We start from the raw sequence: 26,662 nt of genomic DNA, 5'->3' as shown, positions 1-26,662 counted from the left end.
TCATTATTTTAGTGAGAAATTACCTCTTTTTCAAAACCTATAATACTTCAGAGGGAGCCATTTCTCACAATAATTTGATACTATCAACAGATCTCCAATGCTCGTTACCAAGTCAGTTTTTAAATTAATATTTGTTTTAAGCAATTACCAAACGTGAACCTTCCCTTTAATCAACATGACACTCACCTCTTTCTGTGCTGCACTTCCAGAAGTAGGTCAAACTGCAAGCAGTATGATAAATATCGCAATCTCCTGTTATCTGTCTCAACATTGAGGGCACCCTTTGTTGGGAACCGCATCATGAAATGCGTGGTCTGTGAAGGCACCGGGAATATAAACAAAAATAACTAGTTACAAGCAGGGCATTTTACTAGTATGAACACACAATCTCCCACATGTCCGATGTTCAGCCAAAGTATTTAAATACTGCTGCTGCTTCTTTGTAAATGTTTGCTTGATCTCAGTGTGCGTGGGTTAACTCTGTTTCTCTGTTAAATGATTACTGGTAATAATCACATCAAGACTTTGAATACAATCTTGTGTAGAAAGCATTTGTTGGTAAATGGCTAAAGCCTGGTTCGTACTTCCTGCGAATACCAAACAAAACAGTTCAACTGTGTTCAACTGCAGCGAAACATTCGCTGCGAAAAGAGCCATGTTATGAATTTGTTTTCGTTGCATTCGCATGAAGTACATGTATGAACCGGGCTTTTATTTAGGATGGTTGTCAGAAGATCTACTCACCCGTTCACCATATATTCCACTGACTTGGAGCTTTTTCATAGAAGATGGCACAAACTGCTCTCGTGTTAACTTGTGCCTCTGTAATGACAACAAGAAGTACAAGTTAAAGCAAGTACACATTTAGCCGAGGGAGTAGCATTCCCCTGAAATTGAGCAGAGTTTGTTCGAAGGAACTGCCCTTTTCAGATCCAACACCCCTTGCAAAAGAGACTTATACAAGGTTCACTTCTGCAAGTTTTTAATTCTGTAGGATGTCATAGTCAAGTGGTTAAGAGCATCAAATTCAACTTTGGTAGTTAAGTCAATGGAGTGAGGGTTCAAATCTTGGTCTTGACACTTGTGTCCTTGAGCAAGATACTTTATTATAATTACTTCTCTTCACCCAGGGGTATATATGGGTACATGTGTGCTTGCGAGGATAGTCAGATAGTGGTTGATATTGTATATGAAGAAGCCTTCAGAACACTACGGTTGCCCAGGTAGTATACTCTGAGAAAGATTAAAAGGGATGCTATTGTTGGCCTAATGACCAGGGCACTAATGTAAAGCGCATTGAGACGGTTATTGTGAATTATTGCGCTATACAATAAGAACTTGTAATTATTATTATGATTACTTACAACTGGTCTTTCACTGAGGGCAGAGTCCTGGAAAAAGTGTTCCACCTGGATTCGCTCAGCAGCTGAAATTAACAAAACCAAAAACATTTTAGTTATGGAATAGAGTAGCATATTGTGACTTAAAGGTACTGGACTCTATTGGTAATAACTCAAAATAGTTGTTAGCATAAGAAACTTACCTGGTAACGAGCAATGGAGAGCTGTTGATAGTTAAAACATTGTGAGAAACGGCTCCCTCTGAAGTAACGTAGTTTTCGAGAAAGAAGTAATTACTCACTCAAATATTTGAATTGAGTTCAAGGCATCTGAAAGCACACAACTTGTGTGACAAGAGTGTTTTTTCATTCCATTATTCTCTCGCAACTTCGACGACCAATTGAGTTCAAATTTTCACAGGTTTGTTATTTTATACATATGTTGGGATACACCAAGTGAGAAGACTGGTCTTTGACAAATGACAATTACAAATAGTATCCAGGTCTCTAACAGCTTAGATGTCCAAGTACATTTTGTGTTTTCAAGTATTAACACGTGTAGAAAATTCATTCTAACGATATTATTATCAATCCTTGTTGTTTTTTGTGCCATAAAATTAACCTTTTTTTTTTTTTTTTTTTAAAGAAATTTGTATAAAATAATTTCACTTCAAAGTGAAATGTTTCCCAGAACGCTTGATAATATCGGAAGCTGGTGTAGGCTTTTAACAAAGAAATTTCATTGCCATTCATTTTAAGAGTGAATCCCAAATGTACACCTTCCCTTTAAAACCCTACTACTAATGATGTGCTCTCCTTAAAAACTTGCTCTTTCCACGTTATATCAAGTAAAACTAGACAGCGAAGCTGCCATGGCGAGCTGCCGATCGCCAGATAGAACCAATGACTGACAAAAAAAACAATCATTTGATCAACTGATGGTCACAGGGGTGGAGACATTGACAAGTATGAAGTTAAGACCATTTATGGTTTTCATCTTTTCATATTATCTACATGTAAGCAGCAACATTTGATTGAAGTTTTAAATCTGTACATCATTGCAATAAAGAGTGATGACCATTTAAAGGGACACGTTGCCTTTTCCAGAAGAATAGTTTCAATTCAGTACATCGTTGCAATAAGAAGTTATGACCCTTTAAGGTTTTCATTGTTTCAGCTCATTCAACTGGAACCATTGATGCACTCTTTGAATTTTATCTTTTCATATGTATCTATACGACAGAAGCAATGTATTAAGTTTCAAGTCAGTACATCGTTGCAATAAGAAGTTATGACCATTTGAGGTTTTCATTGTTTCAGCTCATTCAACTGGAACCATTGATGCACTCTTTGAATTTTATCTTTTCATATGTATCTATACGACAGAAGCAATATTTGACTTAAGTTTCAAGTCAGTACATCATTGCAATCAGGAGTTATGATCATTTTATGTTTTTCATTGTTTCAGCTCATTCAACTGGAACCAGTGACAGAGAGATTGACTTTTGTTTAAACAAATTATTTCAAAACTTTAAGATTTAAGTTTGAATTTGTTTCTTTAAAATCCATATGTCAATGTTTTACTTTGAGCCTGAAAAAAAAACTATAACATTTTTTGTATTACAAAAACTATAACATTTTTTTTTATTCCAAAAACTTTAACATTTTCTCATTCCAAAAACTTCAACATTATTGGAAAACATAGCTAAACACTACAAAAAATGACTGACAAGTATATATAACAATCTCATTTGCGCTTGTACATACCAAAAACCACTCAACTCAAAGACTGAAACTTAAACCAAAAAACTTTAACATTTCCACTGAGTGCGGACGGCCGGACGGACGGACGGACGGACGGACGGACGGACGGACGGACAGACAGACGGACGGACAAAATCTGTATTACATAGGCTCGCATACTGCTAAAGCAGCTCGCCAAAAACACAAGGGAAACTGACTAGGTAATTTTTTTAATAGTTTGAGTTTGAACAAAGAAAATTTAACTGGAGTGGGATGTGAACCACCAACCTACGGATTATTGTACCGGAACTCAACCATTTGTGTTATCCAGCCCTAAGTTGGCAGTCTCCCTACTTAATAGTGAGTATCTTTGTTCGAGTTGCCAGTCAGAAGCCATACAACCCTTAACTGACCTGTAGCCAGGGATCACACCCAACTTTGGAGGCTGCAGCCAGGGGAAGGAGATGCAACTTTCTTTGTTCAAACCCAAACTATTTTATACTTACATGTGACAATGCGACCGTCTAGCATCCAAACATTAGGAAGACTGTCAATCACATGAATACGATCTGATCAAAGAAAACAAATAAAATATCATTTTTTAAAGGTTTTTGTGTAAGTACAAAATTTATTATGAATACAATTCGTTTTCCATATTCAGCTAGCTGCATACATGTATAAGCGTCATCAACCGCCATATTTGATGTATAAACAAACCAAAAGTGCATACATGTACGCGCTGTGCACAGCTCTAGCCAATGATAGCTTTGCACGCGTGCACATTTCATCAAATATGGTGTCCCTCGAAAGGTTCCAATTCCAATAAGGCATGGGGCATGTGCCGCTACATTTATACCAACATATACATGTACGATGCTTCTCAGAGCAATGAAGGCAACTGCATCAATATCCCTGGTCTTCAGATCATTGCCTGAGTGTTATATGTTATAATGTTATAATGTTATATCTTTATCCATAACTGCAGTTCTTTGAAGTGAAAAGTTTCTCCAAAGCTGCTGTACTTCTTACAAAGTAGTTTTTTACTGCCATTAATTACCAGAGTCATTACCAAATGCATTCAGACGAGTGACCTTCATGACTTACAGTATTTATCTTTCTCCATGTTGTTGTTGCCATGGAGACTGAGGTCTAAGATGTGCATATGGCGGATCTTCATCAGCTCCGCCCATGCTAGGTTGTTATTGGCAAGGTTTAGGGTACCCAGGGCGATGAACTTTGACAAGCCGTCAAGGTTGCTCAACTGAAACATACCAAAAACATTGAGAACTTCCCATTTAGAGTGAACAAACAGTACATCTCCATTGTTCTGTGTAAGATTTAAGGACATTTTAATTATTAATGTAATGCTTTACTCCAAATTTTTATCAATGTAACTGTTCATGTAATTCTGCTGCTGGCAGCGAATTGAATAGATTTTTAATAAACCATTGATTGAATGAAATGAAATGAACTTAATATATGTTAAATTTGCATTGGGGATAAAGAATACTCATCTTTGGTTTTTACCCATATACATCCCTGTGTATAAACTGATGTGTGTTTAGCACTGTATACTCAGTACATATCCATGTTTAGTGAAAACAATCCATAGGAATATAACTCGGGTGGGATTGAGAATGTTATTAAAATGTGGTGAGCAATCTCATGGTCTAGTTGGTAAGACACTGCTTTAGAATTAAAAAATGCCTGTGATTTTTGTTCACAGAGCTCGAGTATACAGTTCTAACACACATTGGTGTAAGGGTAAAACCAAAATGAATATTGAGAAAATTTCATTTTTTTTTACCAACTTCAACTCTGCTTCTAGCTACTGGGCCATCTCTTGGTCTAGTTTGTAAGTAAGACACTGCTCTAGAATTTATAAGGGCGGGTTCAATCTCACCCAAGTATGCCTGTGATTTTTTTTTCTTCACAAAACTCGAGTACAGTGCTAACACCCATTGTTGTAAGGGTAAAACCAAAATGAATATGATGAGAAAATTTCAATTATATACCGAGTTTCATTCTAGACACCGTCCCTGTGGTGAACACACTTAGTAAATATTGACTAGCTTATTCAAATATTTCTCATCTATTGATGGTGGTGTAAACAGTGTGATCATGAATTAGAGTGTGTTGTAAATGACAATAGAGATGAGGCTTTGTGAATGGGAAATGTAAATATTGGATCAGCCAAACCCCAGGAACAGGATCTAGAGTTTTTATAATCATTATGGTATAATCAATAAACTAATTTATGTACACCTACAGGGGCCAGAGCTATACCACACAAGGCAGTTTACAAGCAGTTAGTTCCAGGCCATCTCCAAAAAAAAAAAAGAATTCACAATTCAGTTTTGAAGTAATTTATGGTGGTTTGTAAGACAAATAACCCAGGGTGTGATTTTTTTAAAATGAACTATCACTACATCTTTGACTAAAAAGAATTATGTTCAAATGTTGAGTTTGAGTCTCAAAAATATTTGTCAATCCAAACAGTTTAGATGATAAAACTGTGTTGTCATTTTGATTTTAGTTTTGTTCTCATTTCAGTTCTGTTCTTATAAATAAAATTCCGGTCCAGTAAAGATTCTGAGCTCAGTCTGGTGGATCTTCCCTATTAAAGCCATTGTACCCTTTCGGTAAACAGTATTGTCCAAGGCCCACACTTCGTGTATCACAACTTCTATATCAAATAACAAACCTGTGAAAATTTAGGCTTGATCGGTCATCGAAGTCGGGAGAAAATAACGGTAAAACCCACCCTTGTATCCGTGCGTTTCGCCGTGTCATGACATGTGTTTAAAATAAATCCGTAATTCTCGCTATCGAGAATTGATATTGTTTTACCGTTTTCTCAAAAAGTAAAGCAATCATGGAATAATATTTCAAGAGAAGTCTTTCACCAGAGAAGTCTTCTGTAAACCCTGTAAGTTATTTGTAAATCTGTTAACTTTTATTTTTTGTTCTGTACCGAAAGGGTCCAATGGCTTTAAGAGTTAACCCTGTTAACCTAAATAGGTTAATATTATGCTACAAAAGAGGTACGCTTTGCAAGCAGTGCAGTTGGTTGCCTCCATGTTTCCTGTAAAAAACATTGCCCTGTGTGACAAGTCACTATGAGGCCTAACACAAAGGCCTTGGTGCCTCTTCATAAGTTTCCTTAAATGGAAGTACCCTTGGCAAAATAAAAATGGTCTACCCTGTCAAAGTTGAAATTCCAGGCCTGAGGAATGTCAAATGTTTGATAATCATTCAAAGTGAAATTGCTGTACGGGGGGTATCAGCAATTTCACTCTATAAATTTGTACAGGTTCCTTGCATGGGGCACTGTGGCAAAAGCACAGGGCACCAAGGCAATTGCTGTGGTAGTTGCGATGCAACCATCGGGAGAATGGAGAGTTACAATAACCGCAACTTTTGCTGTGGGTGCTGTGGGTTATTTGGAGGCATGATATTGTAACGAACACAAACTTACTGCGTACATGCGTACTGTAATATGGACGAAGGCCCCGCCGGGTGCGCTGGAGTGCCCGCCAGATCAGGAAGGACAGAGCTCCCACCGTAGCTAGACTGAACTTTGTGTGAACTGCAGTGATTGGACAATATTGACGGGCATTGACCGTTGTATAACAATCTTCTGTAACATTGTATATACATCGTGTAAGATTAGATATATCCAGGTGCGCTGACCGGTTGGATGCGGTTGGTTGTTTTGGCGCCCTTTTTCTAGCATGTATCGTTTATTGCTGAGGTGTTCTGAAGCTGATGTTGTCCCGAGTGGACGTGTTTTGAGAAGTTGAATAAAAGTTTTGAGTTAATATTATCTGATTGTCGTAATGTTTTCCTGTTGGCGTTTTGTGACAGGTTGTAACAAGAACCCAATTTAGATCACGCTACAATATTATATCACCAAACTAAAGCCAAGGCCAGTGATCTAAATTGAATTTCATACCTTGCAGTTGGAGAGATCTAACTTCCATAGGCTGTAACACGTTTCCAAGTTTTGTACGATCTCTATATGATTCCCTTGTAGAAGAAGAACTTGTAATCTGCTGCATCGTTTCAACCCATCGATTGTAACTAGCGGTGAAACAATTTCGAAAAACAAAGTGAAGGTTAAATATTTAATTCATAAATACCTCAGACAGTTTTGCTATTCCTATTGGTGGAGAGTGCATCATGTGGGGGTAAACGGTTGATAATGGAAGCTTCATACGTGGAAGAAACATCTGCAGTGACTACAAGTGTTCCGGGCAACTCTTTGTATTACTCTATAGCCAGCAGTTGTCTTCATTTTATTCAACATATTTTTTATGAAATAAAAAAAAAAAAATTATATTTATAATAAAGCGTATTTGTACATAAACAGTGATAATTGAATATTTAAATTTTAATATTAGTAATAATATTGATATGAAGGTTAAAAAAAATTCCCCAAAAATATTAGAAAATGATATAAGGCACACGACTTATTATAAATCTAAGCGGAATCCTCTTACTTATCTGTATTTTTTTCCAGAATGCTCAGCAGAAGGTCCATCAGTCACATGATTTGATCATCGTGAATTGTAAATTGAAATAGTGCTATATGACATATGACATATTTTTGTACCTTGTACTTGTTTTTTGTAGAAATGCCTAAAATACCAAACTTTTTGCATTTACAAGTGCAACTGTGTATAAACCACGGAGCCTTACTTTACGTGTTTCTAAGTTTTGGTCAAGGGAGAGGAGACTCTTTGCTTAGCAAATAAAACCACAATTTTTTTTATCTAGGGACTGTTTACATCGCGCACAGAGAGGTAAAAGATTTGCCACGAGTTTAGGGACAACTTGAAAACAGGACCTCCTACTAATATTTTTATAATTACAACCGAAAACGAAAAACCGAAAACGAAAGCTGCACATTTTGTATGGGGTAGTGGTTTGCACTTACCGATACCAAGACAAGATAGGTCAAGGTATTCCACAGAATACAAGGGCCCTCGAGACCTAGAACGTACAACCTGACAAAACAAAATATATGACAGTTTAATATTTCAATATTAATTAAGAAACACACAACAATACAACAACAAAATCAAGAATTAAGTTTACCTTCGTTGACAACCTCATCTTTTTTGGACCTTCAACTTCATTTTTGTGCGTTCCGGTTGCACGGTGACAGCTCAGACTGGCGACTCTTTTTGGTTATCGTTCGTTAACTTTTAAACAGAGTCAGTGGATTCAGACGATCGATTTGCAACTTTGATGAAATTTAGTCAAATGCCGCGAACGGCCGTCAACCACTGATGACATGCGTTTGGATTGTCTGGATCTGGATTTGGATCAATACTGCAACCAATCTCCCAATGTAGGGATGTACAGGTTGCAGGTGTGTGTGGTGCTGGGGACTCTAATTATTATAATGCGCTCTACTTTTGATATTTAAGAGTCAGTTAAGGTAAATAATAATTGACATAGTTGCTCACGGTCAAAAAATGAATTTTTTTTATACTTTGTAGGTGGAAGGGCTTTGTGGTGCAAGTAAACAAAATTGCATTTTCAATTCCATATATAGCCCGTTGCCATGGTTACGGCTCATTTTGTTTTTGGCCATTTTAAGCCGATTTTGGGGTCTGAAAAACTGGTTTTTAGCTCATATTTACAACTCCACCCCACCAAAATGCAAAATTATTTCAAAAAAACTTTTATATCACTACAAATTATCATCCTTGGCCTTCCTTGAGAAAAAAAAATTATTGCTTTAAATATCACCCTTGTGCTATTTTTGCATCATGCATTACAGTATGTTTTTAGAACTTGCAAAATGTCAACTTGCCAGGGGTCTCAGAAAATTTTCCTTTCGGCTGTGATTAGGGCCAACAGTGGTCTTTCCATATCTGGTGTCAAAAACTTGGGCAATTGTTTCCTGTTGTGACAGTACTGCCTCAAAACTAGACTTTTTTTCCCCAAAACGTGAAAAATGCCTTTTTAAGGGTCTTTTCACATAATATCGACATACGTGTCCACGGTAAAAAAAAAAGGGAATATTTTTCTTATACTTTGTGGATGGGGACTTGGGGTCCAAAGGCCGATTTTGGGGTCTGAAAAACTGTTTTTTTAGTTAATATTTACAACTCCACCCCACCAAAAAACAAAAATATTTCATAAAACCTTTTACATCACTACAAAGTATCATCCTTGGCTTTACTTGAGACAAAAAAATATTGCTATAAATTTAACCCTTGTGCTATTTTAAGAACGTGCATTAGTATGTTTTTAGAACTTGCAAAATCAACATTTTTACCATATTTTTTGCCCTCAAAATTTCATTTTTTCAGGGGTCTCAGAATATTTTTCGTTCGGTTTTGATCAGGGCCAAAATTTTCTTTTTATTTCTGGTAAGAAAAACTCGGGCAAGTGTATCCTGATGTAACAGAACTGTCTCAAAAATAGACCCTTTTCCCCGAAAACATAGAGAAATGCATTGAAATATTTGCTTCATTTTGAATTTATAACATTAAGAAGTTAGTAATAATTCCATCAATCTGGCAGCTTTTCATAAGCACTCTGTAGGCTTAGTGCATTACCAAACATTGATCAGGACTTGTTGACGACCTAAATCTTAGATTTTGCCCCACCCCGGCCCAATCATATTTCTTGACATTGCATAAAAAAAGCCAAAGTTTTGTGAACAGCGCCTCTTTTTTGAAAGTCACATTTTTTAATTCCCCTTGCACATCAAGAAAGTTTGTACTGTCTTAATTTGTTATTGGTTCTCAGAATATTTCCCTTTTGGTTGTGATTGGGCTATCATTATGGTTTGCATGTCTGCTGGGGAGAAACACTTTGGTTTATTATCCTGTTGTGACACTTCTGCCTCAAACATGGTAATTTTTCCAAAAACAATAAAAATGCATTTTGAAGTTATCCATTAGTTTGAATTGATAAAAAACAAAAACGAGCATGCTTGTTAAAAAAATATGGCACTGTTTCCATGCTCTTTAAGTAACATATAAAAAGTTTATAACCATGCTTTGCCACTGAGAGTTCTTGTTTTGTCATGACTACTTTACCTAGTTGTACAGGTATGATTCACATTGCAAGAAGAGAAGTAGTGTGATGAGCATTCTTTACTATTCTTGTCTATACATGGCCTTATAACAGTCTTCTTGGTCCTCTGCCCGCTACCAAACTAAACATTTTCATCCCTATCAGAACAAAGAGGCTCTAAAAGTGAGCAAGTACTGTATCCAAAGTATCTAAATGGCCATTCACCTGCTTTGGCCTTCTGTAAGCAGTTCCCCCATCCATGGTGGGGTTCCTTTCAATTGTACTGTTGCAAACAATAAAAGAGTTGGTTTATTTAACGTGATAAACAATTCAGCGGGTAATGTTTGACAATGTTTTTTGTTGATCGTTCTCAGAGACATGTATAATAATTATGAATTAGGAAGATAGTGAATGGAAAAAATAATCAAACTAGCCTGAATAAACTTTTGTCACTGCAAATGCATCTTACTTATTTATGTTGAGCAGGTGCAAGTATTTACAACTTCTTTCAATGTTGTTTCATTAAAGGAACACGTTGCCTTGGATCGGTCGAGTTGGTCTTTGAAAAGCATTTGTAAACGTTTATTACAAAATGCATATGATTAGAAAGATATTTTAAAAGTAGAATATAATGATCCACACAAGTATCACTCTAAAACATCTTTCTAACCATGCAATTTATAACAAACGGTTACAAACGCATTTCAAAGACCAACTTGACCGATCCCAGGCAACGTGTTCCTTTTAAATGATCTCTTACGCTCATCTTGCAAATCGTTTGTATCATTGTTTTTAATAAGATCTTGGCAAACTTTTCCAACACTTTTAAGCAGGCTTTTTAATTTCCCACATTTGTGTTGGACATGATTGGATGCTCCAAACCATCTGCCTCAAGCACAGAAACTACATATTTATGATCTCTATCTCTATGAAAAGTTTTACACTTGGTAGCAGGCAGGGACCAAGGAGAGTAGGCCCTGTATTAAAGACATCTTGTAAAGAATGCTCATTGCACTCTACTTGCAATGGGAATCATACCTGTACAATAGGTAAAGTAGCCAAATCAAGTACTCTCAGTGGCAAAGCATTGGTTATGGTTTGGTTGGATACCATTATGTTTAAATAAAAACTTTGTATTCATTACTCAAAGGGCATGGAAACAGTGCCAGTTTTTTAACGAGCATGCATTGTTTTTGGAAAAATTACTATACTTAAGGCATGATCAGTCACAACAGGATACAATAAACACAGTGTTTCTACCCAGAAGACATGAAAACACCAATAACAACCGAAAGGGAACACTTGTAAAAAAAGAGGCGCTATTCACAAAACATTGTTTTATGCAATGTCAAGAAATATGATTGGGGCTTGGCCAGGCAAATTCTAAAATTAAAGTCATCAACAGTTCCTGATCAATGTTGGGTAATCCACTAGTGCTTAAGAAAAGCTGCAAGATTAATAGAATTATTACTTTTTAATGTTAGAAATTCAATATGAAGAAAAAACAATTCAAAATGCATTTTTCTGTTTGGGGAAAAAAGTCTATTTTTGAGACAGTACTGTTAACATCAGGATACACTTGCCCAAGTTTTTCTTACCAGAAATAAAAAGAAAAATTTTGGCCCTGATCAAAACCGAAAGAAAAATATTCTGAGACCCCTGAAAAAATGAAATTTGGAGGGCAAAAAATATGGTAAAAATGTTGATTTTGCAAGTTCTAAAAACATACTCTAATGCACGTTCTTAAAACAGCACAAAGGTGAAATTTATAGCAATATTTTTTTTGTCTCAAGTAAAGCCAAGGATGATACTTTGTAGTGATGTAAAAGGTTTTATGAAATATTTTTGTTTTTTGGTGGGGTGGAGTTGTAAATATTAACTAAAAAAACAGTTTTTCAGACCCCAAAATCGGCCTAAAGTGGCCTAAACACAAATGAACTGTTACCATGGTAACGTGTTATATTATGATTTGAAATGTAAATGTTGTTTATTTGGACCCCAAGTCCCTACCATCCACAAAGTATAAGAAAAATATTCCTTTTTTTACCGTGGACACGTATGTCGATATTATGTGAAAAGACCCTTAAAAAGGCATTTTTTCACGTTTTGGGGAAAAAAGTCTAGTTTTGAGGCAGTACTGTCACAACAGGATACAATTGCCCAAGTTTTTGACACCAGATATGGAAAGACCAATGTTGGCCCTAATCACAGCCGAAAGGAAAATTTTCTGAGACCCCTGGCAAGTTGACATTTTGGGGTCCAAAAATAGGGTAAAAATGTCGATTTTGCAGGTTCTAAAAACATACTGTAATGCATGATGCAAAAATAGCACAAGGGTGATATTTAAAGCAATAGGTTTTTTCTCAAGGAAGGCCAAGGATGACACTTTGTAGTGATATAAAAGGTTTTTTGAAATAATTTTGCATTTTGGTGGGGTGGAGTTGTAAATATGAGCTAAAAACCAGTTTTTCAGACCCCAAAATCGGCCTAAAATGGCCCAAAAACAAAATGAGCCGTAACCATGGCAACGGGCTATATATAGAATTGAAAATGCAATTTTGTTTACTTGCACCCCAAGGCCCTTCCACCTACAAAGTATAAAAAAAAAATCATTTTTTGACCGTGAGCAACTATGTCAATTATTTACCTGAACTGACTCTTAACAGGTTTAAGTTGAGTAGACACTTTTTGATTGTATCAGGTGAGGGAGCTTCTCTCACAGCGGGGCCCAATTTCATAGAGCTGCTAAGCACGAAAATGTGCTTAGCATGACATTTCTTCCTTGATAAAAACAGGATTACCAACCAACTTTCCACGTGATTTTCAGGATAAGCAAACAACAGCTGAATACCAGTAACACGCAATATGCAACAAATGGAAATTTGGTTGGTAATCCTGTTTTTATCAAGGAAGAAATTTAATGCTAATATAAGCAAATTTGTTTGCTTAGCAGCTCTATGAAATTGGGCCCAGCTGGGAGGAGGTTCCATAAAAGTCGCTGGTGAGGTACTTTGTCAAAAGCTTTGGAGAAGTCCATTATTATGAGATCCATCTGGCTTTTGGAGTCTATAGGCATCTTGTGATATCATCTATAACATTAAAGGAACACGTTGCCTTGGATCGGTCGAGTTGGTCTTTGAAAAGCGTTTGTAACTGTTTTTTATAAAATGCATAGAAAGATGTTGTAAAAGTAGAATACAATGATCCACACAAACATGCCTCGAAATTGCACAGTTTTCCTTTTACCTCGTCGACTAACACGGTCGGCCATTTATGGGAGTCACATTTTTGACTCACATAAATGGCCGACTGTGTTAGTTCGCGCAGTAAAAAGGAAAACCACGCAATTTCGAGGCAAACTTGTGTGGATAATTGTATTCTACTTTTAAAACATCTTTCCAAACCATATGCATTTTATATAAAGGAGACCAGACAACTCGTCCGTCGGACAACTCGTCCGTTCGGAGACCAGACAACTCGTCCGTTCGGACAACTCGACGGTTCAGACAACTCGACGGTTCGGACAACTCGACGGATGATTTATTCAACCGTCAGACAACTCGACTTGGGGTCAAGACAAGTCGACGGATGGCCGTGACGGGGCTTAGCACGGGGCGGGAGGGGTAAAAAGCGGCCTGGGGTGGGGATGTACTGACTAGCGACTTGGCAATAATGCAAGGGCATTCCCCGGGGGGAGGGGGTATATTATGGTGGGTGTGTTTATATCCGGGCAAACGGATAATTGATTTTTTGATTTTTTTTACCATGACCCGCTGCATTTTCATTGCTTGTACCATAGAGCAATGATCGAGTTGTTATTGTTGTTGGTAATAAAGTAAATAAAAGTAAATATTCTGATAATAGAGCTGTATAATGTTTTACTTATTTAATGTTTTAATTGTGTGGTTTTTTTAAAATCTTTTATTTTGAATAAATTGAAGACGACTAGCTGGCCACACATAGAGTCATACCATGGTCATCTCATAGTCTGTTTTTTACACAAAGTCTCGAGATAGTCACTAACAGATGTTTCTGCAAGTATGGCTTCACTGGAACACCACACTTCTTGTGATAAACAATAATTTGTAAATAATTATGATCAACATTAACCGCCGAACGGACGAGTTGTCCGACGGACGAGTTGTCTGACATTCTATATAAAAAACGGTTACAAACGCTCAGTTATATACCAACTCGTCCGATCCAAGGCAACGTGTACCTTATAACAAGTTGGGTTTCACATGATCTTTCCTTAAAACCATGTTGTTCATCTGATAGGATATGATGATCTTCAAGATGCGACATTATATGAGAGTGAATAATAATTATGCTCAAGAGTTTTACAACAAATAGATGTTAATAGTGATATGGGTCGGTAATTTGCCGGGTTTGAAAGGTCGCTTCTTTTGAGTACAGGTGTGACATTTGCTCCTCTCCAGGGACTCAGTGTTCCATCATTCAAGGATTTCTGGAAAAGTTTTTGAAGAATCGGTGCTATTCTGTTTCTTCAGTACTGTTCGTACTCTTGCTGACATGATTTGAGATTATTGACATGATTTGATTGTTGACAGATAGATTGTATAGAGTATAATTATGACAACCAATAATATTTTTTTAACCTGCTAATCTTTGCAAGAAAGCTGAAAAATATTCGCGAAAACTTGTGGTTTTCGACGGGCATAGTATGACCACTGAACAAAGTATAGGCCATTCAATGACAGGACAGTTCTATCTGCCACTTGAAGACGACAAACAGATGCAGAGGCCTTTACTGCACTGGATGGTATTATACAACTATATTTTCTATCTTGTTTGGATGCATTTTTGTGTGAGTGAACTAGTATCTGTCCTCAATTGAGGCCAATGCGCACGAGATGGTTAAATAATTCATAGGTCACATAAGCCTTACCTCAACAAGATGTCATTGGAAGGATGTGCTGGGCTCGGTCGTGAAGTTTGACACTGAAGTAAGGTGATTCTACAGCTATACTCGCAATCTCAAACACCGAAAAATGTAATGCTTTTAATGGTTTTTTTAATGTCCGTGTAGTCTAAACTAGACTACTTTGTGAAACTCTTTGTACTAAAACCTTTAAAGTCACCTGGAAGTGGTATTTTTTCAAAATAAAGCTTTTGTGACTAATATATGTGTTTTGATGAGTTGAATGTGAATAAACAGTTAACTAAGGTTTTAAATAAATCAGTTCTTATGTTATTTACAAATTTAAGAGTAGACCCCGACCCGAGAGGGCGCTGTTCGTGACGTCAATCGAGGCAGACTTTGCCTGTAATGCGTAGAGTAAACACAATTGCAAAGTACATGTACGGAACAAGTCGTGAGTTTGTACGTTTCAACAAAAAAAAAAAATTTCCGGCAATGCCGACCAGGTGTTTTGCTGCTGAATGCAGAAAAACACTCTTTGAAATGTACCAACTCACGACTTAGACGTACATGTACTTTGCACGTGTGTTTACTATACGCATTGCAGGCAAAGTCTGCCTTGAATGACGTCACAAAAGGGGTAGGCGGAGTCAGCCCCCCAAACAACTTTATATATTTTTTAAACATATACATCGTGACAAACAATTACTAAAAAAATTGTTTTATTGTTTGTAAGCATATACTCTTATGTTAGAAAGAAAAAAAATTATATTTCCAGAAGACTTTAATAAAGAGCCATTGTACAATGCTTGGTGTGGCAAATTATAAAATTTATAAACTTCCCGAAAGAGTTTTTTTCATAAAACCAATGTCCATATCCCACGTTAAAGCTGAAAGATGTTGCCCTCCATCCTGCCATGGTCCAACTGAATGATTCGCCACAATGAGTGCTTTGAAAACAAAGAGTTTTGGAAATTCGCATAACAAAGAAGTATCTTCAATGAGGCAACATTCCACAGTAAAACCCCGGTCCCAGGAATGTGTAGAGACTTTTTTGTTGAGTAAAAGTCTCAATCGAGTCCAAGGTGAGATAAAATTTGTTTTATTCTAAACCCTTGGTTGTGAGGCCTCGGGAACAATGTTTTGTGTGGCAAATTAATTTTGGATGATTTACCGAAAGAGTTTTTTTAAAAAACCGTACGTTTAGAAAAATCAAAGCCGTGCTCGACGTGAACGTAGCCTTTAGAAAGGCGCACGCGGCACCAATATGTCACTCATGCCACTCAAGAAAAGAGACCAGCGAGAGTACCGACGCAGCGAAGCGCCTTAAATAAAGGCTAACTATACAACGTGAACGAAGTCCGCGTTCACCCTGTAGGGACCTTTAGATTCGAGTGAACGTGGACCTCGTTCATGTCGACCACGGTTGTGTTTTTTCCAAGTGACGTCATAACCATAGTTTTGGGGTCGTGACTCTATGGGGCGCCAAATGTAATTTTTTTTATTAAACGCAATTATTTACATACAATTCATTATATAACACATAATCAATTATTCATCCATGATTTATTTTTACCTTTATTAACAAATAATAAATTTTAAACCACACAATAATACATGACACACACCGAAAGCATAGAGAATCACACCGGATTCACCAACTCAAGACAGTCCAACCCTGAAGAATTTATTTTTGTGTATTTATTTTCTGTAAATAAAGTGTAAAATAATACGAAATTTGTTCGGTCAATAAGTTTTTTTATATATATATATAGGCCCTGGTTATAAAAACTGTCTCCATTTGTAGTGGTATGTGGTAACCCATTTGTCTACAGCCCCGAACCCAATACCTCTTTTGAAAACACCCCACCTTTGATCTTGTTGTTGTTTAATTTGTCCATTAGGTGCATCATGCAAATTGCTCTCTAATCCAACCCTTTCACGTTTCCCTGCATTGTTATACGTACAATGCATTACACACTACTTTTTTGGTCCAGTAATCCATTCTTTCATACGACCATCCTTTGTCCTCATACTCCTTTTGGGGTTCGTAGCAAAGTGCCTGCCCCTACATCCATGATCTTAGGTTCCACCGCTGTTCAGAGCTCTACATCGAGTGCCAAATAGTTTTGCGCATGCGCGAGATTTTCATTAGATAAATTATTCACAGCAGTGACCCCATCGCTGTTTTGTGCATGTTTCTATGACTTTAACGATGAGTTTTGTTGGCGTTTGTGAGTAAAATTGAATTTCCCTGATATTAAAACAATGTTTGTTGTAGAGGAAAATTATTATTCTATCAAATTATTCCGTTTATATAGCAGCAAACCCTCTGGATTAATTAAAATTAGTGGGATTCCACCAACGTTTTTCTGACGCGGCCCACATGTTTCACATACAAACTAAACAAACGCATACAATGCACAATGTTTATTACAGTTTGCACACGTCACAAAAAGCGACAATTTCCCAATGCTTGTGTACATTACTCTTGATAAAAATGCTTCACCAGAACGTCGTCATGTGTTACAAAAATAAACAGGGAATTGTTTTCAAAGGGTTTGCTATCTCAATTTTGAGTGGAAAACATTAGTTGTTATATATTTCTTACGTGTGAGGTCTATTTCTCAACAAGAACATTCACATTACGTAGATTTTGAAGGATCAATTCGACTCAAAATCCGACCATCGCAACTAACTTCATTGCATATTCATGTTTAGTTTTCTATCTTGGCTTTTAATTGGTCAAAAATCGCGATGACCCCAGATCGTTTTCAACGGTTGAAAGGCTATGTTTTGTTTACGGTTTTGACTCAAGAGAGCGCTCGTCAACAACTTCGCACATGCGCAAAACTAACTGTCAGCGAGTAAGCAGCGGTGGTTCATAGCAACCAGGGCCAAATTTCATAGAGCTGCTCAGCACAAAACTTTTACTTGGCAAAAAGTCTTCCTTGATAAAAGAGGATTAGTAAGCCTACCAACAAAATGTCCACGTGGTTTTCAGTATAGGCAAGCAACAGCTGACTACGTAACAAGCAATATGCAACTGTGGTAAGCCTGTTTTTATCAAGGCAGAAATGTAATGATAAGCAATTGTTTTGTGCCTAGCAGCTCTATGAAATTGGGTCCAGTGGTTTTTCAACTCTTAAACTTTGATTGGCTATAATGTTCCCATTTGTATGGACCCTTCCCTTAATCCATTTCCCCCTTTGTCTATAAAAAGGAAATGTATTTTTTTCGTACTTGTTTATGCCTCTGAAGAAGGTCCAGTTTGGATCGAAAGCTAATTATAATGCCATCTACCCACTCATTGCTGTACGAAGCTTTTATATATAATTATTCACGCGATTTCATTTTTGTTTCTATTTTGCAAACAATGATGATTTCTTTTATATGTAAATTCATTTTGTTAATTTTGCTCCATGCAGGTCTTTTGATATACATATTCGACAATTTTCATTATATAGGGCAACGAAAGCGTTGTGTGTTGTAAGTGGATACAATTATTTTTGTTATGTAAATAACTTCGTTAGATACATGTAACAAGTTTACAGCTGGCGCCTCATACGACACAACTTGCAGACAACATGCAGCTTTAGGCCGTGTCCGAATTGGCGACTTTGGCTACAGCTACGGCTAGATCAGCGCGTCTGTCAGTGTTGAAGAATGTCAGACGCGCGCGCCCTAGCCGTAGCTGTAGCCGAAGTCGCCAATTCGGACACGGCCTTAGATTTTGCATCCAAGACGTCGACTGACATGTGACTACATCTTGCTGAGGCTTTGCGCATGCGTCAAGTCGTCACCGATGTTGTCTGCACAAGTTGAGAACCCCAAAATATGGTGGCCCTAAAGGGACACAGCCACACACACACTAAGCATTCAAGAATGTCATTCTTGCCTAATGCTTGTCACCTGTTCAATTCCAAATTCAACAGATAATTCCCTGCTTTTGTTATCTTTCTGTTTGTCCTGGTTGTCTGGCATTACTGTCAATTTTTGTAAGCCTCCTAAATTGTTGGTTTGGTGCTTTTTTAAGGTTTTTTTCATCTCCCTATTGTATTTTTAGGTGGTTGTAAATACCTATGTCTCTGTGTATCTTGTCCCGTTTGTATTTGTATGCATTGTTGTTTTTTTGTGTGATTTTTATCGTTGATGCACACTGGAAGGTAATTTCTTTATAATAAATTGAATTGAATTGTGTTTCTACAACAATGCACAAAGCTTCATACGTAGTGTAGTGTCACAACCATCCCTCTCGAAGGATTATTTCAAAAAGGACAGAAAGCCCAAATTCCATATAATAATTATAACACTTTCCCAGGATTATGTAAAAAAGGGAAAGAAAGCCCAAATTCCAGGTACACAGTAATTATTATAACGCCTTCCCGGGATTTTTTTCAAAAAGGGAAAGAAAGTTCGAATTCCATATAAAACACTATTTGAACCAAAGACCTGGTATAATTAAACAAACAAATTCAAGTTTTCATCCCATAATCAAAGAACTGCAGTCGATTTCACCAAAATCTTCCTAACTTCGGATTAATCTTAGGACTTTCATACAGCTGTTTAAACACAAAAATTAGCTCAGCACAACAAATTTATGCTCATCGGAATAAGGCTACAAGCCAAACTTATAGACATGTCGCCTGTACAATTTGTGACTCGTAACCTGCTCATTTATGCTAAGCAGAACAATTGCAAGCAATATTTTCTGCTTAAGCAGCTCTATGAAATCGGGCCCAGGACGATACACACAAAAATGTTCCCATATTTTAACGTACTCTTTTCATCTAATACTGGGATAACACCCCCATCCCACCCCATCCCAATTAAGGGGGACCGTGACAATAATCTGAAGAGTTCATGGGATGTCCAGAAGACAGAGATGTGATGGGCTGATGAAAAAAACCTGAATTATGAGCTCAAAGCGTGGAAGCTTGTGAGCGCAATCGTTTGTGGGTAAAAAGCCTGCTTATATCTATACTATCTTTTGGTTTTGAAAACCCTACTCTGCAATCTGGTGTTCCGTATTGTTTTTATCTTGAACGGAGAAATCACATCCCTGAGAACACCTTAAGAGACAAAATGGGGGAATGGTTTACCATCCCATGGCACACATCGAGTACCAAGTGTAAATAATCGAATAGTTTTGTTATAAACCAAGATTGGATATACTTGAGGGGTCTTGGCAATGGTGCATCTTTTTATACAGGGGAAACTTTTTTAATTTCACTTCAAAATGGTTTATTCAAAAGAACACGAGTCGCAGCCAAAAGCTGAATTAACTGGCCAGAAGCTTCTGGCCAGTTAAATCTTTAGTTTGCTTTTTTAACTAGACTTTTGGACAAGTCGTTGATGGTCTGCCGTGGTGAGATAGTCGAGTTGTGGCGGTGCTCTCGCACGAACTGCTGGTTGCCAACTTCTACTCCCCATCCCGTATAGTCGTGATAGCCTCTAATCAAGGCGCACGCGGCGGCGGCACCCCAAGATAAAACGCGCGAAAAAAAACAAGCGCGAGCGGCGAAGTTCGCGGCTCCGCCGGTCGCGCTGGTCTTTTTTCGTGCGTGATATCTGGGGTCGTGCTTGACATCTGTGGTGCCGCGTGCGCGCCGTGGGGAGCTATAGTCGTGAGAGGGTGAGTCTCGCTGGGCCAGCAGTCTCGCGATACCGCGGCAATCGCGGGGAGATTTGGAACGCTATCACCGCGACAGACATTTTAACGACTTGTCCACTAGTTTAGTCTTAAACAAAATCTTAAGCCATATCAGCTGAAATATTTCTGTACTGGGTTTTCTTTTTGTTTGTGAAGAAACGTTAAGTATTATCATTATTATATAAATACATGTTGCCCATTAATTAGGACATTAAAGCCATTGGATCCTTTTGGTACAGAAAACAAAAAAAGTTCACAGATTTACAAATAACTTACAGGGTTTACAGAAGGTAGTGGTGAAATACTTCTCTTGAAATAGTATTCCATGATATGCTTTACTTTTTGAGAAAACAGTAAAACAATTTCAGTTCTCGTTAACGAGAATTACGGATTTATTTTAAACACATGTCATGACACGGCGAAACGCGCGGATACAAGGGTGGGTTTTCCCGTTATTTTCTCCCGACTCCGATGACCGATTAAGCCCAAATTTTCACAGGTTTGTTACTTGATATAGAAGTTGTGATACACGAAGTGTGGGCCTTGGACAATACTGTTTACCGAAAGGGTCCAATGGCTTTAAGAGCCCATGTACAAAAAATTAAAGATGTGCACAAACTAAGACTGTTATTGCTGGTGTTTAGTTTTATTTGTACTGCATAATATTATGTGAGTAACAACTTGTTTGATTTTATACATTCTTCGTTAAAATGAGAACAACTGTTTTAGTTCAACATAAAGTAGGACTATCCATTAGTTATTCATATAAGCCAACATTCCCACAGACGGATACTAATTCGATATATCTTCCAACAAATTATACTGGACCAACAAAGATATGTCCTTGTCATTTGATTGGTGGAACTCACGTCACGTGTCATCCATTATTTTTGCCATTCATTTACTGCTGCGACAATGCACTCTAATAATGAGTATCTCTTTAGTCACATTGCACCATCGTTCCCAAACATAATCGTTCCCCGCCCGTTTGTTTGAACGAGGCAATGTCATGTCACGTATCACGAGATCAAATATTGCAATTCCATTTCACTCGGCTCCGTTTTGTGAAATTGAATATAGTCCAGATAAAATCTTGTGATAATATTATACGATTTTTTGTTGGATGTTGACTATAAACGGAGGCCACATTAATATGATTTTTTCGAAGTTAAATTTAATTAGTAAAATTTGATACTTGGTTTTCCGGATCTCAATAACAACTCCTCCACCACTAAAGTTCCTCCACCTTAAAACGCTACCGATAAGGTTAAAATGAAAATGTCTTTACCCTAACTGTAATTAAAAGTAAACTCTAAACCAAAAGACATAGGACCATTTTTTCTGACCTAGACTACAGGTCACATCTTCCTGTTTACGAAAGATTCGACCTGTATAGATTTATTGATGTAACTATTTTATATAAATCCATTGAACAAAATTATTGTCATTTTTGCCTTTTACTAAAAGTGGGCTCGATCGCAATTAATAGCTGACATGGGGCCGATTTCACAAAGCAATATAAATTCATTGCAAGACAAATTACTAGTGTTACCATGGTGATTTGTATTGTGACATCACATTTTACTTAGCAACTACGATTAATTTGCAGCTATCCAAGATCATTCTGTGATCTTTGTGAAATCGGGCCTGAACATCTTGTAGGCTATCCAGGGTTTAAAAAGTGGAGGGCTATCACGGTGTATCATTGTGTGATACGTGTGGTGATTGTGAGCATTGTGTCGATCAGCATGTATACAACCATTCCCGGATCATGCATTACCTCATCCTAATCAAGAATTTGTACAAGTTCATCAGCTCATACCAGCGGTCTTGGTTAAAGGAACACGTTGCCTTGGATCGGTCGAGTTGGTCTTTGAAAAGCGTTCAGTAACCGTTTGTTATAAAATGCATATGGGTGGAAAGACGTTGTAAAAGTAGAATACAATGATCTACACAAATATGACTCCAAATTGCGTGGTTTTCTTTTTACCTCGTCGACTAACACGGTCGGCCATTGATGGCCGACCGTGTTAGTTCGCGGCGTAAAAGGAAAACCACGCAACTTCGAGGCAAACTTGTGTGGATCATTGTATTCTACTTTTACAACATCTTTCTGACCATATGCATTTTATAACAAACGGTTACTAAACGCTTTTCAAAGACCAACTCGACCGATCCAAGGCAACGTGTTCCTTTAAGACCGTTTGGGGCCACCGGGTGCAAATTTGTTTTACCCCGTACATTAGAATTGCCATCCTCAAAGATTTTACTGATAGTTATTTTTAAGGATTCCTAGTTTTGAATCGATTTAGAAGAAGAACAAAAGTTCCCATTGTATAGCACTACGAGAGTGGAAATTTTGATATACATAAAATTGAAATGGCCCGACGGTTGGTTCACCCATCAATCGAGTTTCTAGACTTGATTCAAGTCCCGGTCTCGTGCGAGAGGTCCCTGAGCATACCGCCGTCAAATGAAAGCAAATGTGTTCCCGAGAATGGCACAGGTTGGGGAGGGGGGGGGACACGTCCAGGTTTGGGGAGTTTTCTGTCGTTGGGCGATGGGACTGAAAATAAAAGGACTCGCGGATTGGGACTTGAGTCAAGTCTATGAGTTTCCTGTGACGTGGTCCAATTTTTACTTGCCGCAACACCACGCGTTTTGAACAGATGCCACACGAGGAGTAAAGGGAATAATCCCGGTTGGACTGGCGCCAGGAGAGTTCAACACTGCATAGCATTCTTTTCGGGCGACGTACTTGGTGCAGTCAGAGGCACGCATGTCATGTCCCAGCTTTTCGAACATACCCCATCGCTGCGATCTGAAGCCATTGATGTAAGCTTCCTGCATTTGAGCCAGTGTGCAGAGTTGCATGCCGCAGTTCTGACAGTACGTCGATGCCCTGGTCAATGGTCTGGATGGGAACTTTTGCAGAGTCAAGTATGGCTTGCCATCTGCGAAGAAAAGGATAGAAAAAAAGTCAGCTTTCTCAATGCTGTATACGAACAGAAACTGTATGTTATTTTTTTTTCTGCAAAGGTGAGTGTCTTTATAGTATAGGTTTGCGGCAACACCCCGCATGTACTGATCATCTCTAAATGAGTTGGGGTGGTTCTGAAAAATACATTGGTTTCAACTCGACGTTTCGACTATGCGCTGAAAGTCTTAAGCTGGACTCTGATGCTGCATGCTGCCTAAGCATGATGGCGCCGATTTGTTTGGTGATGACCGAAGGCGAGAAAATAGAGGCGGGAAAATGACTCGATGATGCGTGGGAAAGCTGGACATTGCTCCGGCATGATCCTACTCAGGAGCCTGGGACTGTAGTGTGTTGCCGCAAACCTGTACTATTACCGTATTTCCACCATGCATGCATAGTTTCAAATCCAACTTATATGAGTGTCTCGATAAACTTTCACTTCTGATTTTACTTACGTTCCCTCCAGGGCACATTGGGACAGCTGCTCATGGCGAGACCCACCATCGCCATCACAGCGACCAACATAACGCACCGAGATACCATCTGAAACGAAGAAAGTTTTGTTGCTTTTGAAAAACATGATCAAAAAAATTGCTACCATTGACCTAAAAAGGCACACTTTAGATTATGAAGCAAGGGGACATTTTGCATTTAAAAAAATAAAATTTGTTTGTTTAAACAATAATTAAGTGTGAAAGTAGCCCCATTTACAGCGTGCACTCTTTTGGGAGCCACCAGCACAGTTTTCAACGCATCCCTAGTCTTGAAATCAAGTCGGTAATTGTTAAGTGCAGTGTAGTTATATACGGGGGACGGTGCACACATCCTCGATCCCCGTATGTGTCTGAGTCGGTGGTTAGAAAATGCTGACGGACCTTGCCACGCGCTACCTACGGCCGTTGCTTGAATGTATCGCACTGTGACTAGCGTGCTTTCGAAAGACCACGGTAGGGACACAAGACGGTGAACAAATTCTAAGCGTGTTTTTTTTTCCCCAGGGAAGATGAGGTACAATAACTACGTGTGCCCTATGGAGGAAAACTCCATGGCCTTACCGTCCCAATCATGGAGTTTGCATGGAGATGCAACACAAGTACACGTGTATAGAGGGTATTCTAGACACGCTTGGTTGGTTGCGCCCATGTGAGAAAGACGGTACTCGTACAACACGTACATTAATGCTTAGTGGCCTCATCTTTCCTGGGGTAAAAATACACTGTAAGGGATTACTGATTGTGTATAATAGAGATCAGTGTAAGGAAGCAGGAAAATCAATCGACGCATGCGCCAAACTGAAGTAGACTCCGTCGTGTAGAGTTTCGGAACGCTAATTTTGGTGAAACAACGTCCGGTCTGTACGACAACGGAGTGATGTCGTTTGTACACGTTGTATGGTGGGGGAGCCTTGTGATGGACTTGATTCAAGCCCCGTTCTCGTGCGAGAGATCCTAAAGAATCATATCCGACTTCAAAATGTAGCTATTGTGGTCCCGAGAATGGCCAGGCACAGGGGGCTAGGTTGGGGGATGCCAACCTCGCAAAAGTTGTATAATTTTTAGGCGATGGGACTGTAAATAAAAGGACCCTCATGGGGACTGGGACTTGAATCATTTCTATATCACCATGCGGTCCACAACATCCAGGACGTGAGCACTCAAGCGTGAATACAGATTACTGTGCTATGCTCTCTTCCGTCCTGTGTGCTCCGTGCCACAAATCGAAAGCTCGCTACTGTTTGCATGGACGGCAGAATGTGTGTTTGGGGCAGCTAACGACTTGTCATCAAGTCGAGCGCATCCCCGCTCGCTGGTGGACACACATTACTATAAAACTATTACCACATCCCACTCCTATAGTGTTATTATATTACGAGTCTGAAAGCACACACACATACGTGTGCAACTTTCTTTAATATTATTCTGTTGCAACTTCGATGACTAATCACTAATTGAGTCAAACTTACGCAGATTTTTTATAATATAATAATATAATATCGAAGTCTTATATAGCGCACGTATCTACCAAACGAGGTACTCAAGGCGCTGAGTATATAGTTTGCAGTGATGGATTCTGAGACCCAATTATTTAGCCTCTTATAAGGGTTTACAAGGTGCTACGGCGCATACAGCAGCCACAGCCAGGAACACCGGGGCAAACCCCTTCTCTTTTCGAAAAGTGCACTGCGGTTCTTTTGCGTTACACAACACATGGGACCAACGGCTTTACGTCCCATCCAAAGGACGAAGCAATGGTTAAGTGTCACGGCTGGGGATTCGAACCCACACTCTGCTGATCAGAAACACCAGAGTTTGAATTCGGTGCTCTTAACCGCTCGGCCACGAAACTTTTATCTTATGTATACTGTTCCCTACACCAAGTGGGGTTACTGGTCTTAGACATTTTTACCAAAGGTGTTCAGTGCCTTTAAAGACCCTAGCAGAAAATACCATCGCAGCGGATTATTTCAATTTGTTTTGATTCATCGGCATTTCAAAAAATACGACATCTGAGATCAATCTTTCACCTCAGATTTGAAGATCATTATCTCCGAAGTTACGTAGGCCTATCACTAATATTGTAAATTTGTGTCGATATTAAGAAGATGGCGATACAGTCGACCTCTCATAGACAACAAATAAACTCAATTTGATGAAGCAAAATATGATATATTACATGAGATCATCATAAATTTAAACATACCTTGAAATTTGATGGAAGTTTAATCTTTATCTGACCCTGGTGAAATACCGTCTTTCAATTTGACAGATTTGATGTCCCTCTTACTCAGTGCTGGTTATGACTTCGACTAGAACCTAGATGGTCTCGATTACTTATAGTGAAGATGGCGTGACTTGTCTGGTCACGTGAAATAACAGAAGCCAATCAGAATGCTTGAATTGTTTGGATATACGGCCATCAGTAAAAAGAGAATCTTCAAGCAGAACTTGTTGTCAGGCAAGTATTTACAATTATTGTATACAATAGTTAACGGGGTTAAAGGTTTTTACAATCAAAGAAAATGAATAT

General features: G+C 38.3%; 2 protein-coding genes across 8 annotated transcripts in view; both read right to left on the bottom strand.

The window, feature by feature from the left end:
- LOC139945976 (uncharacterized) overlaps positions 1-8,251 on the bottom strand; it is a 31,049-nt gene extending 22,798 nt beyond the window's left edge. For 6 of the 7 annotated variants that reach the window (XM_071943534.1, XM_071943535.1, XM_071943536.1 and 3 more), the window contains exons 1-8: positions 8,183-8,251; positions 8,022-8,091; positions 7,038-7,165; positions 4,187-4,343; positions 3,589-3,651; positions 1,365-1,426; positions 745-822; positions 187-314 (exon numbers count right to left, since the gene is read on the bottom strand). In XM_071943534.1, coding sequence (XP_071799635.1) covers positions 187-314; positions 745-822; positions 1,365-1,426; positions 3,589-3,651; positions 4,187-4,343; positions 7,038-7,165; positions 8,022-8,091; positions 8,183-8,200 — 704 coding nt within the window. In that variant the 5' untranslated portion in view covers positions 8,201-8,251. Of the gene's footprint in view, positions 1-186; positions 315-744; positions 823-1,364; positions 1,427-3,588; positions 3,652-4,186; positions 4,344-6,560; positions 6,672-7,037; positions 7,166-8,021; positions 8,092-8,182 lie in introns of those variants that run through there. The other variant, XM_071943537.1, reaches the window with a different exon arrangement.
- A 14,514-nt stretch (positions 8,252-22,765) lies between these two features.
- Positions 22,766-26,534, bottom strand: LOC139945916 (uncharacterized). The gene is made up of 3 exons (XM_071943432.1): positions 26,336-26,534; positions 24,091-24,178; positions 22,766-23,609 (listed from the first exon to the last, which is right to left on the bottom strand). The coding sequence occupies exons 2-3, from the start codon at positions 24,176-24,178 to the stop codon at positions 23,293-23,295; spliced, it is 405 nt and encodes a 134-aa protein (XP_071799533.1). The 5' UTR covers positions 26,336-26,534; the 3' UTR covers positions 22,766-23,292.
- Between the last annotated feature and the right edge of the window lie 128 nt (positions 26,535-26,662).

The sequence above is a fragment of the Asterias amurensis genome, chromosome 13 (genome assembly GCF_032118995.1).
Source record: "Asterias amurensis chromosome 13, ASM3211899v1".
Lineage (NCBI taxonomy): Eukaryota > Metazoa > Echinodermata > Asteroidea > Forcipulatida > Asteriidae > Asterias > Asterias amurensis.
This window is presented reverse-complemented; position numbering and strand designations above follow the sequence as displayed.